This window comes from Prionailurus viverrinus, chromosome E2 (genome assembly GCF_022837055.1).
Source record: "Prionailurus viverrinus isolate Anna chromosome E2, UM_Priviv_1.0, whole genome shotgun sequence".
NCBI lineage: Eukaryota > Metazoa > Chordata > Mammalia > Carnivora > Felidae > Prionailurus > Prionailurus viverrinus.
Window position 1 is genome coordinate 55,049,633 of NC_062575.1, and position 13,877 is coordinate 55,063,509.

General features: G+C 55.4%; 1 protein-coding gene across 4 annotated transcripts in view; it reads left to right on the top strand.

The window, feature by feature from the left end:
• The window catches only part of LOC125152781 (myosin-binding protein C, fast-type), a 34,233-nt gene that overhangs the window by 17,086 nt on the left and 3,270 nt on the right, over positions 1-13,877 (top strand). For all 4 annotated transcript variants that reach the window (XM_047835147.1, XM_047835146.1, XM_047835149.1 and 1 more), the window contains 17 exons: positions 40-164; positions 255-360; positions 1,638-1,810; positions 4,019-4,184; positions 5,626-5,732; positions 6,054-6,083; positions 6,717-6,856; positions 7,685-7,844; positions 7,930-8,034; positions 8,459-8,647; positions 9,031-9,165; positions 10,697-10,864; positions 11,055-11,143; positions 11,235-11,430; positions 11,668-11,807; positions 12,725-12,884; positions 13,056-13,192. In XM_047835147.1, the coding sequence (XP_047691103.1) occupies positions 40-164; positions 255-360; positions 1,638-1,810; positions 4,019-4,184; positions 5,626-5,732; positions 6,054-6,083; positions 6,717-6,856; positions 7,685-7,844; positions 7,930-8,034; positions 8,459-8,647; positions 9,031-9,165; positions 10,697-10,864; positions 11,055-11,143; positions 11,235-11,430; positions 11,668-11,807; positions 12,725-12,884; positions 13,056-13,192 (2,326 nt within the window). The remainder of the gene's footprint in view (positions 1-39; positions 165-254; positions 361-1,637; positions 1,811-4,018; positions 4,185-5,625; positions 5,733-6,053; positions 6,084-6,716; positions 6,857-7,684; positions 7,845-7,929; positions 8,035-8,458; positions 8,648-9,030; positions 9,166-10,696; positions 10,865-11,054; positions 11,144-11,234; positions 11,431-11,667; positions 11,808-12,724; positions 12,885-13,055; positions 13,193-13,877) is intronic.

A 13,877-nucleotide genomic window follows, 5' to 3' on the forward strand; every position in this document is an offset into this window, starting at 1 on the left:
TCCTCCAGGCTCTAGGCTGACGTAAGATTTTTGCACCAGGTACGTGTTTGAGAACGTTGGTAAGAAGCGAATTCTCACCATCAACAAGTGCACGTTGGCAGACGATGCTGCTTATGAGGTCGCTGTCAAAGATGAGAAGTGTTTCACTGAGCTCTTCGTCAAAGGCAAGGCTGAGATCTGGGCCTGAGCTTAGGGAGTGGGGCTCTGAAGGGCGTCCCGAAACTACTGACCTCCTGTTCCCCCGTGCCTCACAGAGCCTCCAGTCCTGATTGTCACACCACTCGAGGACCAGCAGGTGTTTGTGGGCGACCGGGTGGAAATGTCAGTGGAGGTGTCAGAAGATGGCGCCCAGGTCATGTGGTAGGTGACTCTTGATCCTTGAGCTCCATACAGGTGCCCACTGCTTCTTTGCCTCAGCTCTGATGTTTATGACCCCTCTTGGGGATTCTGGAGCTTTAACAGTCACCAGGAGACCTCAGCCTTTCCCTGTAAATCCTGACCTCTTTCTAGAACTTCTGACCTCTACCCATCTCATCTTCTTCCAGGTCCTTTTCCTGATCCATGCTATTTCAGATTCATTTATTCATCCATTCAACCAATCATCCATCCTTTGGTCTGTCCACTCCTGTATCCATCACCCATCCATCCATCCATCCATCCATCCACCCACACTTGACCCATCTATCCCATTGGTCCGTCCATCCATCCATCCATCCATCCATCCATCCATGACCTACCTATCCCATTGGTTCATCCATCCATCCATCCATGACCCACCTATCCCATTGGTTCATCCATCCATCCACCCTTGACCCATCTATCCCATTGGTTCATCCATCCATCCACCCTTGACCCATCTATCCCATTGGTTCATCCATCCATCCATCCATCCATCCATCCACTCTCTCACCCATCTCCTCATCCATTCACTCATCCAACAAATATTTATTGAGCACCTGTTATATGATGGCACTCTTCTGTATATTGGAGATATAATGGGGAGAAAATATATCAGCATGGTGCCTGCCCTCAAGGACCTTAGAATCTGGTAAACTTCCAGGGTGCATGTGCGGGAGACAGAGACATGCATTAGCCAAGTCATCACATGAATAAATATAAAAGTTCTATTTTGACAGATTGTTTCCAAGGAGCACAAACTGATGCTGTAACCACTTTTTAATAGGAAGGAGGGACTCCAGAAGTCAGGGAAGCCTTCCTAGAAAAGGTGACGGGGGAGCTGAGATTTGAATGATGAGTAGGTAGAAGAGAAGTAGGAGGGGAGAAGTTTCCCAGGCAGGGAAGTACCATTTACAGAGGCCACACCATTTGACGTCTTTCTGTGATGTCATCCTCCTTGCTCCGATATCTCCCAGTGACCTTCTTGTGTCCCTTGACCTCCCACCGGGAACTTAAGGCATCTCCCTGTGGCCTGTGACTTCCTGTGACCCATCATTCCACCTGTGACCCATCTATTCAAGATGTTTCTGCCACCCTTAATCTCTCCCCCCTCCTGGCCCCTCCCTTCCCCCCCTGACCTCTGCTCAGGACTGTCTGTCCGGCCCTTGGCTCCCCCTCTGATATCCAACCCAGGGCTGTGTGGGTGCCTCACTTCTCCCCTACACGTCCCCCCTGCCTAGGATGAAAGACGGCGTGGAATTGACACGGGAGGATTCCTTCAAGGCTCGATACCGCTTCAAGAAGGATGGGAAGCGTCACATTCTCATCTACTCGGAAGTGGCCTTGGAGGATGGGGGTCGCTACCAGGTCATGACCAATGGCGGCCAGTGTGAGGCCGAGCTCATTGTGGAAGGTACGGGGCCTCCAGGTGGGGCGGGGCCCCCTGCTCCTGCTTCTCCTCACAGCTCAAAGTCGCTCAGGCCCCGGGGCGCCTGGCGGGCTCAGTTGGAAGGGCCAGAGTGGGATTCTTGACCTCAGGGTCATGAGTTCAAGCCCCATGTTGGGCATAGAGATTACTTAAATAAATAAATAAACTTAAAAAACATTGTTCAGGCCCCAAATCTTGCAGTTGTCCTTGACTCCTCTCTGGGCCTCCCACCTCGCATGTAATTCAGAGAGTCCTGGCAGCTCCACCCTGAAAGGATATCCGAGATCTGACCCCTTTTCCCCATTGCCTTCACCTGGCCCAGGTCTTCTCCACCCCTCATGCCTGGACTATTGCAGTAGCCACTGGGTGTTCTGTTTCCACAGCTGCCCTCCTCCCCACTGACACTCACACCAGCCAGAGGGATCCTTGTAAAATCCAAGCCTAATAGTGAAAGCTGAATTCACCCTGTCATCTAGGGCCCGGGTCAGTTTCCTGTTATATAAGGTGTCACCATCTCTACCGGGGGAGGCTGGGTGAAGGGAAACAGGAATGTGCACTGTTTTTGCAAAACGCTTAGGAGTCTATAATAAGTATTAAAAAAAAAAAAAGTTATTTATTTTTAAGTTTATTTATTTTGAGAGGGCGTGCATAAGAGAGAGCATGAGTGGGGGAGGGGCAGAGAGGGAGGGAGAGAATCCCAAGCAGGCTCTGCACTGACAGTGGGGCTTGAACTCACAAACCATGAGATCGTGACCTGAGCCCAAATCGAGAGTCAAAGGCTCAACAGACCGAGCCCCCCAGGCACCCCCCCCCCCCGAAACCAAGTTATTTATGGGCCAAATAAATTATGGTATGTCCACACGTAGCCATAAAAAGGGACAGTGTAAAATTTACTGATAAGGAAGGATTTCCAAGCTACGGTGTTATTTGGTGAAAAAGCAAATGTGTTACTATTTGCCTGGAGGGGAGGAGGGAACGGAGGGAGGGAGGAGAGAAAGAAAATGTGTATATGTATTTGCTTTTATAGCCATAGACTAAATGGGTGGTGCCTTTGGAGAAGGGCTGATTGGAGATGAGTAAGTGGGAGATTTCCCCTACTGTATCTAAATCTATTTCCTTTATTTTTATACCATGTAAATGCATCATTTTATTTATTTATTTATTTATTTATTTATTTGTTTGTTTGAGAGAGAGATAGCTAGAGTCTGTGCATGGAGGAGGGGCAGAGAGGGGGGGGGACAGAGGATCCAAAACAGGCTCTGTGCTGACAATGGAGAGCCCGATGGAGGGCTCGAACTCACGAACCGTGAGATCATGACCGGAGCCCAAATCAGGCACTTAACTGACTAAACTGCCCAGGCGCCCTGCAGCATTTTATTGAAAAAAAAAAAATTCGGGGCACCTGGGTGGCTTAGTCAGTGAAATGTCATCCGATTCTTGGTTTGGGCTCAGGTCATGATCTCACAGTTCGTAGGTTTGAGCCCTGCATCTGGCTCTGCACTGACAGTGTGGAGTCTGCTTGGGATTCTCTCTCTGTCTCTGTCTCTGCCTCTGTCTCTCTCTCTCTCTGCCCCTCCCTGGCTTGCTCTCTCTCTCTCTCTGTTTGTCAAAAAATAAATAAATAAATAAATAAACAAACAAACAAACAAACAAACAAACATAAACTGATTTTTAAATAAAAAATTTTAAACACTGTAAGTCAGATCCCCGCCATCTTCCCAGCACTCCCTAGTGGCTCTTGACTTGCGTGATTTAAGAGTCATTTTTGGGGTCCCCAAGGACTATGACCTGGCCCCGTCTGCCCCTGCCCGTCTCATCTCCTGCCACGTCTGCCTTGTTCATTGCGCACTGGCCTGTTTGCCGTTTCCCATACCAACAAGCCTGTTCTGCCCAACAGGGCCTTGGTACATGCTGCTCCCTCCCCCTGGGGGACTCTTCTGCATTTTCCTATGGACTCTTACCTGCCTTTCCTCAGGCCTCAAAACTCCCTCTTGTTGTGCATTTACGTGTTTCCCTGTTTGCCGACTGTCTCCCCACTAGAACATGAGCTCCACAAGGCCCCTGGATGTTTCTGGGTTGTTCACAGCTGTATCCCCAGTGCCTGGAACAGTGCTTGGCACACAGTGGGTGCTTGCAAATATTTGTCGGCTGACTGGAGTTTTGATAGCCCCATGTCCTTCTCTCCCTGTCCAGAGAAACAGCTGGAGGTCCTACAGGACATCGCAGATCTGACGGTGAAGGCCTCAGAACAGGCCGTGTTTAAGTGCGAGGTGTCTGATGAGAAGGTGACAGGCAAGTGGTACAAGAATGGGATCGAGGTGCGACCCAGCAAGAGGATCACCATCTCCCACGTGGGGAGGTGCGGAGTAGACTGTGGGGGTGGCCGGGGGTGGGGCAGGGTGGGGCATATGCATCAGTTAGCTATCGCTGCATAACAACCATCCCCATACCTAGTGGTTTAAGAGAGAAAGATGTATTTAATCATGAGTCCACAGGTTGGTTCGGGGCTGCCTGATGTAGGATGGCCTTTCTCATGCCTCTGTGGTCAGCTGAATGTCTGTTGGGCCGATCTTCCTGGGCTCCATCGGGACCTCAGCCAGGACACCTGGGCTGCCTCTGCCCTGGTCCACGTGACATCTCATCCCCTAGTAGGCTAGTCCTGGCGTTTTCATGTGGCAGAAGCAGGCATCCCCAGAGACGGCAGAAGCAAATAAGGCCTCCGTGGCTTGCACTGGGAACTTTCCCAGGGTCACCTCTGCCATATTCTCTCAGGCAAAGGAAGCCACAGGCCGCAAGGCCTCATCTCAAGGGGTGTGCACACAGGGAGGGGAAAGCCTGTGGCCGTATTTGCAAACGGGTGACTACAAAGGCGGGGGAGACATCTCGCTAGAGAAACCAGGGGCTGGAATTCAACAGGCGGCGCAGGGATACCTGAGGTAACATGTGCTAACATTCGCAGGATGCAGAGCGCCCCCGTGATGCCGGTAGAAGGGCCCAAACACAGTTGCTCCCAAACGCAGCTGTGTGTCACCTTTCCCGACAACAGCTCTTGGCAGGATGTAGGCTTTCGCCGGGTTCTGTGCAGGGACCCCGGTCTGCTGCCGTGTCAATAATTCATTAAAATTTTTTTTTTATGTTTATTTATTTTTGAGAGAGACAGAGCGCAAGCAGGGGAGGGGCAGAGGGACGGGGAGACATAGGATCCGAAGCGGGCTCCAGGCTCCGAGCTGTCAGCACAGGGCCTGACGCGGGGCTCGAACTCACGAACCGCGAGATCATGACCTGAGCCGGAGTCGGGCACTTAACCGACTGAGCTACCCAGGCGCCCCTGGGGGGCGTCAATAATTATGAGAAGGAATCCCAGCGCTTACAGGGCACTTATTATGTGCCAGGGAGATTTTTAAATGCTTTCAACAACCTCGGTGTGGATTGTTATCATTACATCTGCTTCACAGATGAAGAAAACCGGCACAGGGAGCTTAGGCAACTTGCCCAAGGTCACACGGTTAATAAGTGGCAAAACTGAGATTTGAACCCACATGATAGCATTCCAAAACCCAGGATAAAAATGGTGGGCATAGCCACGTAGACTGCGTTGAAGAGAGTGTTTCTTGGGGAGCCTGGCTGGCTCAGTTGGAAGAGCGTGTAACTCTTGATCTCGGGGTTGTGAGTTTGAGTCCCACGTTGGGTGTAGGGATTACTTAAGTAAGTAAATAAACTTATAAAAAAAAGAGGGTGTTTCTCCACGGTGGCCCCCAGGGTGACCCTCCCCTGCCTTGTCCCCCGCCCAAACCTCTTAGAGTCCACAAGCTGGTGATCGATGACGTCCGCCCTGAGGATGAGGGGGACTACACATTCGTGCCCGATGGCTATGCCCTGTCCCTCTCGGCCAAGCTCAACTTCCTGGGTGAGGATGCCCCTCTATTTTCCCCGGGGAGAAGGCACAGCACCCACCTTCCCGGACCCCAGGGCCCGGACGCCCTCCTTCAGGATTAGGTTCCCCTAATGTACATTAGGGGTGACAGCAGGCATCTGCTGACCTCACGGGTGGAGTCAGATGGGACGATGGAGGGAGAGAGCACGGATGTGTCCATCTCAGTCATGGGCCTGAACCCCTCCCCACACCCCCGGGTCCCTGGGTGATGCCAGACCTTCCCCTCAGCCTCTGGGGTGGGATAAGGGGCCCACTGGATGTAGAGCTAAATGTGCCATCTTCTGTGTCCTCCAGAAATCAAGGTGGAGTATGTACCCAAGCAAGGTAAGGACCAGGGGCTGCTGTGGCAAGCTGGGGACGGAGGAGGGCGCTGGGGGCCCCGGACTCCTGGGTCTGAGGGAGGAGGGGGCTGGGGTCCCGGACTCCTGGGTCTGAGGGAGGAGGGGGCTGGGGGCCTGGACTCCTGGGTCTGAGGGAAGAGGGGCTGGGGGCCACCACTTTTGGGTCTGAGGGAGGGGGGCGCTGGGGTCCCGGACTCCTGGGTCTGAGGGTGGAGGGCGCTGGGGCCCCGGACTCCTGGGCCTGAGGGAGGAGGGTGCTGGGGCCCCGGATTCCTGGGTCTGAGGGAGGAGGGCGCTGGGGCCCCGGACTCCTGGGTCTGAGGGAGGAGAGCGCTGGGGCCCCGGACTCCTGGGCCTGAGGGAGGAGGGTGCTGGGGCCCCAATTCCTGGGTCTGAGGGAGGAGGGCGCTGGGGCCCCGGACTCCTGGGTCTGAGGGAGGAGGGCGCTGGGGCCCCGGACTCCTGGGTCTGAGGGAGGAGGGCGCTGGGGGCCTGGATTCCCGGGTTTCTCTGGCTGTTGGAACCAGCTGTTAGGGAACGCAGCTTGCCTTGGCGGGGATCGAGATGACCCCACTACCCATTGCTAGGTTCCCCAATATCTCTTCTCTGCCACTAGAGCCACCAAAGATCCACCTGGACTGCTCGGGAAAGACCTCAGAGAATTCGATTGTGGTTGTGGCCGGAAACAAGCTGAGGCTCGACGTGTCCATCACTGGGGAGCCTCGTCCTGTCGCCACCTGGCTGAAGGAGGATGAGGTATGGTGGGGCTTCCCCCATGCCCTGACTTCTTCTCCCTCTCAGCGCTGCTGGGCAACTTTAGGCAAGTCACTTTCCCTCTCTGAGCTACAGTTTCATTGTTTGTAAAATGAGAATGATGACCCTTCTTCAGAGGGTTGTTTTGAAGACTGAAGATTATATTTGTCCATCACGTGGACAATGCGTGCCACGTGCTGGGTGCTCCCTCCCTCCGTCAATCCATCCATCCATTAATCCATTAATCAATCAGTCAGTCAGCCAACCAACCCAGCCATCCATCAACTTAACCACCCACCCATCTTTCCATTCATAAACTAATTGATTACTTAATCCGTCCCGGCCATTGACTCATCCAGTAATGAATTCATTTCTCCGTTTCTCCATCAATCAGTCCAGTTAGCCACCCATCTGTCCAACAAATATTTTTATCTTGTATGTTCTGGGCCCTGAGACAGTTCGGTTTCTCTTGTCTCCTCTGGGCTTGAGCGTCCTGTTCCGTAAAATGCGTCGACTCAGCCCCACCTTCGTTCATTCCTTCAGTCAGCGAACACCCCCTGGGGTTTCCCCTGTGCGGGGGCTCTGTGCATAGCACTGGGGATGCAGCCGTGAGTCACGTGCAGCCCCTGCCTTCCAGGAGCTTCGCTCCTGGAGGGGGGCAGTCACGTGCCCCAACAGTCACAGTCCAGGGTGACCAGGGCTGAGATAAAGGGAGGTACTAGAAACTCTGAGAATTCTGGAGGAGGGGGTAGGGCCATCACTTTCAGCTAGGGGCTTCCAAGATCGCTTCCCAGAAGGGGGGGAGCAAGGCCATCTCGCGGCTGTGTCCAGGTGTTCACGGCCCCCGAGGGCAGGATCCACATCGAGACTCAGCCAGACTCCAGCAGCTTCGTGATCGAGAGTGCCGATCGGGCGGACGAGGGCCGCTACACCATCAAGGTCACCAACCCCGTGGGCGAGGATGTGGCCTCCATCTTCTTGCGGGTTGTGGGTGAGCAGAGGGAGTGAGCTGGGGTTGGGGGGGGGAGGGTTCCCTGAGGCCCTGAGGCTCCCCCTGACCATTCTGCCTCCCTTAGATGTCCCGGACCCCCCAGAGGCTGTGCGTGTCACCTCAGTTGGCGAGGATTGGGCCATCCTTGTCTGGGAGCCACCCAAGTATGACGGGGGGCAGCCAATCACTGGTGAGTGCCGTTGTGCCAGAGTCTCCATGACCTCTGACCTCTCCTACCCCCTCCACCCCCCGACGGTCCCTTGGCCCATGAGAGTTCTTAGCATCCTCAGTGATCTCCTTCTGAGACCTGTTTTCCGTCTTTCACGGCTTACAATTCTTTTGGTTTCTTTCCTATCATTCTTTGCTCCCCACCAACCTGGGGAGCTTCACTTTGGCAACAGCCTGGGGTTTTCTGTGACCCCTGACTCCTGATTCATGACTGGTGACCCTTCCTGACCCCAGTCCCATGACTGGTGACTTTGGACTGCTCTGTGACCCTGGTATCAACCCAAGGTTCATGTGACCTTCCGACATGACCCTCACTGCTCCCACTGACCAGCGACCCCATAGCCTCCCCCTGAGCACCCACTCCTCTCTGCTTGGGGGTCGTCCAGGGTACCTCCTGGAGCGGAAGAAGAAGGGCTCTCAGCGCTGGATGAAGCTGAACTTTGAGGTCTTTACCGAGACGACCTACGAGTCCACCAAGATGATCGAGGGCATTCTCTACGAGATGCGGGTCTTTGCCGTCAACGCCATTGGGGTTTCCCAGCCCAGCATGAACACCAAGCCCTTCATGCCCATTGGTGACGCTCCCCTGCACCCTCACCAAGCGCCCGTCCACCCCCAACCCCTGCCCTGCCTGTCACTCACCTCTGGCCCTACCCCTTGCCTTTGATCGTCCAGCCCCACCCACTCTCCTGACCTCCTACCGACCCAGCACATTAGTCTGTGCTAGGCTCTGCTCTTGCCCGAATACCTCACTGACCTCCGACCTCCCACACTAACACTTATCCCCACTCCTGGACACCGCATTGTCCCTTGATACCTCGTTTTACTGGCTCACTGATCTCTGGCCCACCATATTGACCCCTTTCCTGATCGGTGACTCCAGCTCTAGTCCCTACCCCTCCCTGTGACCACTGACCCCTCGTTGACCTCCACCTCCCCTTTCCTTGGATGCTCACAGCGCCCACGAGCGAGCCCCAGCACCTGACGGTGGAAGACGTGACAGACACCACCACCACCCTCAAGTGGAGGCCCCCAGATAGGATTGGGGCCGGCGGCATCGATGGGTACCTGGTGGAGTACTGCCTGGAGGGCTGTGAGTGGCCCCATCAGGCCTGGGGGCGGGGCGCGGCGGCTCCCGCAGAGCCCTGGCGGGCGTCCGGTCCGGGGGACTGCAAATGGGGCAGTGCAGGGAGAGCTCTCCGGTGGGGTGGGGAGCCCTGGTCCTGCGTCTGTACTGTACTTCCAGGAATCCCTGCATGGGATGGCTCAAGCCAGGCCCCTGTTGACCAGCTCGTCCTCTCTCCCTCCCTCTCTCCCTCCCATCCTCCTTCCTCCTTCCCCTGTACCCATCTTCCATCTGCAATAGCTCTTCGTCCATCTGTCTGTCCTCCCTGTACTTACTACTGCCTGGATTCCTTCTTCCTCTCATTCATCCATCCATCCACCCATCCATCCGTCTGTCTGTCCTTCCTTCCTCCCTCCTACCCTCCCTCCCTCCCTCTCGTTATGTCTCCCTCCCTCCCTTCTTTCTTTCCTTCTTTCCATCCATTTGCCCAGCCAGTCATCCATCCACCCGTCTCTCTATCCATCTGAAAACCTTTTAGATCATCCACCTGTCCGTCCTGTAACATGTTTTTCACCCATATATTTATCTCTTCACCATCTTTCTTTTCTCTTCCCTCCCTCCCTTCCTCCTTCCTTTCCTTCTTTCCATCCATCCATTTCCCTGTGTGACCATCTAACCATCTACTGTCTCCATCTTTCTGTGCATCCGTCCATCCGTCCCCATGCATCCATCCATCCATCCATCCATCCGTCCATCCATCTTTCCACACATCCAACTCTCCATTCTCCCCTGAACAAACACGTATCGATCACCGACGCCATGCCAGCCCAGTGCCACGGCTATGGGGATACCTCCAACGTGGTCATCTCACTGGGAAGACAGGCACGATCATCTCGACATCGTAGCCCAGGCCTTAAAGTCAAACAGACGTGGGTTCCAATCCTGCCCCTACACTTTCTAACTGTGTGAGCGTGGGCAAGTCTCTGAGCCTCAGTCTCTTCATCTAAAAATGGGCGAAGACAGTTCCCTCCTAGACAGGGTACAGTGATGACTGCATCCGGTAATGCATGTAAATGATGGATGGTTGGACTCTTGTCAGCTTCTTCCCTCTTTGTCTTTAAAGCGCTCTTTACCCCACTCCCGCCCTTGCCTACCCCTCTCAGATCCGTGTCAGTGCCACCCTGATGTTTCAGGACCCACTCTTGTTAGAGTTCATTCACCCTGGTGATTGTCGGTCTGACCCACGTTGGCTCACCCAATTGGCCATAGACCCAAGATGGAATCTAAAGGGGGAGGAAATCCAAGGAGCTGTCCCTAACCCCCCCCCATCCCCTACTCCTCTGAGCCTTGATTTCTCCCATCTCTAAAATGGGGATAACATAGGACAGAGGCAGAAATTAACGAGCTAACTAACACCTACGACCACCCTTCGTACCTGGTCATAATAAGTGCTTCATCAGTGTCAGATGCTGCTGTTCACTGTGTGGTCCCAAGGCACGGGAAGGGATGACCGGCGGGGCTTCTAGGAAGTTTCCCCAGCATTGCTTCTCTTTTGCAGCCGAGGACTGGGTCCCCGCTAACACGGAGCCCGTGGAGCGCTGCGGCTTCACGGTCAAGAATCTCCCCACAGGAGCGAAAATCCTGTTCCGGGTGGTGGCGGTCAACATCGCGGGGCGCAGCCAGCCGGCCACCCTGTTTCAGCCGGTCACCATCCGGGAGATTGCAGGTGAGTGACTGACTGACCCCACCCTCCTGTAAAGACCAAGTTGGTGTCGTCTGGCCGGCCCTTGCCACGTCACCGTCACCGTCACCGTCAGGGCCTCCCCTGAGAACGTCATCGATGCCGTCTCTCTGTCCCTCCCTCGAGTGTCCCCCGGCCTAGCACTGAGCCCCCGTTGCTGTGCCCGTGCCCCCAGAGCCACCCAAGATCCGGCTGCCCCGCCATCTCCGCCAGACTTACGTCCGCAAAGTGGGGGAGCAGCTCAACCTCGTCATCCCCTTCCAGGTGCGCCGAGCGGGGGTCAGGCCGGGAGGGGGGAGGTCAGGGGCCAGTGCGAGACCCAGGCCGACCTCTCCGCTCTCCCCCCCTCCCCCAGGGAAAGCCGCGGCCGCAGGTGGTGTGGACCAAGGGCGGGGCGCCCGTGGACACCTCCCGCGTGCACGTGCACACCAGCGACTTCGACACCGTGTTCTTCGTGCGCCAGGCGGCGCGCTCGGACTCGGGGGAGTACGAGCTGAGCGTGCAGATCGAGAACATGAAGGACACGGCCACCATCCGCATCCGGGTCGTGGGTGCGCCGCCGCCGGCTGGGGCAGGGGGAGGCGCTGTGGCCCCGGAGGAGGGAAGAGGGTGCGAGGCGGGGAGGGGGCGAAAAGGCGGGGCCGTGGGAGAGGGGGAAAGGCCTGCCAGAATCCGGGGACCAGGTGAGGCGGCAGAGGTGGGGAGAGAAGGGGAGAAGAGGTGAGGGGCTGGACTTTTCAGGGGCGTCTGGGCTGCCGTCTAACAACCACCCCCCCCCCCCCTTGCAGAAAAGGCAGGGCCCCCGGAGAACGTGATGGTGAAGGAGGTGTGGGGCACCAACGCGCTGGTGGAGTGGCAGCCGCCCAGAGACAATGGGAACAGTGAGATCACGGGCTATTTTGTGCAGAAGGCCGACAAGAAAACCATGGTGAGAGAGCAGAGGGGCCTGGGGTGCGGTGGGCAAGCGGGGGAGGCAGCCTGGCGCGATCGACAAGGCGGATGCTGGGGAAACCGAGGCTCAGAGAGATTGAGAGAATGGGCTGGCGTGGGGTGGGGGGTGGGGGGTGGAGGCGGGGAGCCTTTTGGCTGAAATACCGGGACAGGTTGTTGTTTCCTTTCTTTCCTTTTTTCTTTTTTTAATGTTCATTCATTTTTGAGAGAGAGAGAGAGAGCGAGCGAGAGAGAGCGTGAGCCGGGGAGGGGCAGAGAGAGACGCAGAGCAGGCTCCAGGCTCTGAGCTGTTGGCACAGCGCCCGACCCAGGGCTCCAACCCATGAGCCCTGAGATCGTGACCTGAGCGGAAGTCCAAGGCTTAGTCGACCGAGCCGCTCAGGTGCCCCAGCGTGAACCATTTTAAAGCGTTGAGTACATTCCCACTGTTGTGTCACCGCCACATCTAGTTCCAAGAGTTCCCCGAGGAGACCTAGCACGCATTAAGCAGGCATCCCCAAACCCTGTCACCCAGCCCCGGGCCACCACTAATCTGCTTCCTGTTTTAATGGACTTGTCAATTCTGGGCATTTCCTACAGACGGGACTGTACGACATGTAGCCTTCGGGGTCCGGCTTTTTTGACTCGGCGCAACGTTTTCCAGGTTCACACGCAATCGTAGCGCGTGTGTCCACGCTTCGCTCCTTCTTGTGGCCGAGTGACATTCCGTGGTTTGGATCTACCACATTTTCCGTGTCCATGCATCCGCCGATGGACCGCTGGGCCGTTGCCCCCTTTGGGTCCTTGTGAACAGCGCTGCTGGGAATGGCCGGTTATCTCAGCGGGACGCACCCTTAAATGCGCTGTCCTCACCCCCGGCCCTTCTTGTGTCCCTGTGTCCCTGCCTCCCACCAGGAGTGGTTCACCGTCTACGAGCACAACCGGCACACCTCCTGTACCGTGTCTGACCTCATCGTGGGCAACGAGTATTACTTCCGCGTCTATAGCGAGAATATCTGTGGGCTCAGTGACTCGCCCGGCGTCTCCAAGAACACGGCCCGGATCCTCAAGACGGGTACCGCCGCCCCCCTTCCGTGGGGTCCGGTCTCCTCTCTCGGCTGCGCTTCTACCTTGACTCCTCCTCCCCCACCGCCAGACCCGGTGACAGTAGAGAGGCAGTCGGTGGTGGGGGGGGGGGGAGACAGTCTAGATTGGTCACCTTACAGGTTCACCTCCCTTTCCCCAGGTCTCACCTTCAGACCGTTTGAGTACAAGGAGCATGACTTCCGAACACCTCCCAAGTTCCTGACGCCTCTACCAGACCGCGTGGTCGTGGCTGGTTACTCTGCGGCTCTCAACTGTGCGGTCAGAGGTCACCCAAAGGTGCGTGTGTGTGTGTGTGTGTGTGTGTGTGTGTGAGAGAGAGAGAGAGAGAGACCCTAGGGGGAAATTCTCACCCAGATGTAAGCACACCAGCTCCTTTCTCTCTCCTCCGTGCATGGGATATGCTCGCCTTTTTTTATGCCGTTATTATTTTTTTTTTAATTTTTTAACATTTATTTTTGAGAGAGAGACAGACCGTAAATGGGGGAGGGGTAGAGAGAGAGGGAGACACAGAATCTAAGACAGGCTCCGGGCTCCGAGCTGTCAGCCCAGAGCCCGACATGGGGCTCGAACCCATGAACCGGGAGATCATGACCTGAGCCGAAGTCGGACGCTGAACCGACCGAGCCACCCAGACGCCCCTATGCTGTTATTTTTTTAATGTTTATTTCTTTTTTATTATTTAAAATCTTTTCTTTATTTTTTGAGAGAGAGCAGGGGAGGAGCAGAGAGCAAGGGGGAGGGAGAGAATCCCAAGCAGGCTCTGCACCGTTGGCGTGGAGCTCAGACTCACAAACTGTGAGATCATGACCTGATCTGAAATCAAGCATTGAACGCTTAACTGACTGAGCCACCCAGGTGCCCTGTATTTTTTTTAAATTTTATTTCAATCCAAGTTAGTTAACATATAGTGTAATAATGATTTCAGGAAAACTTATTCATCACTTACGTACAACAGCCAGTG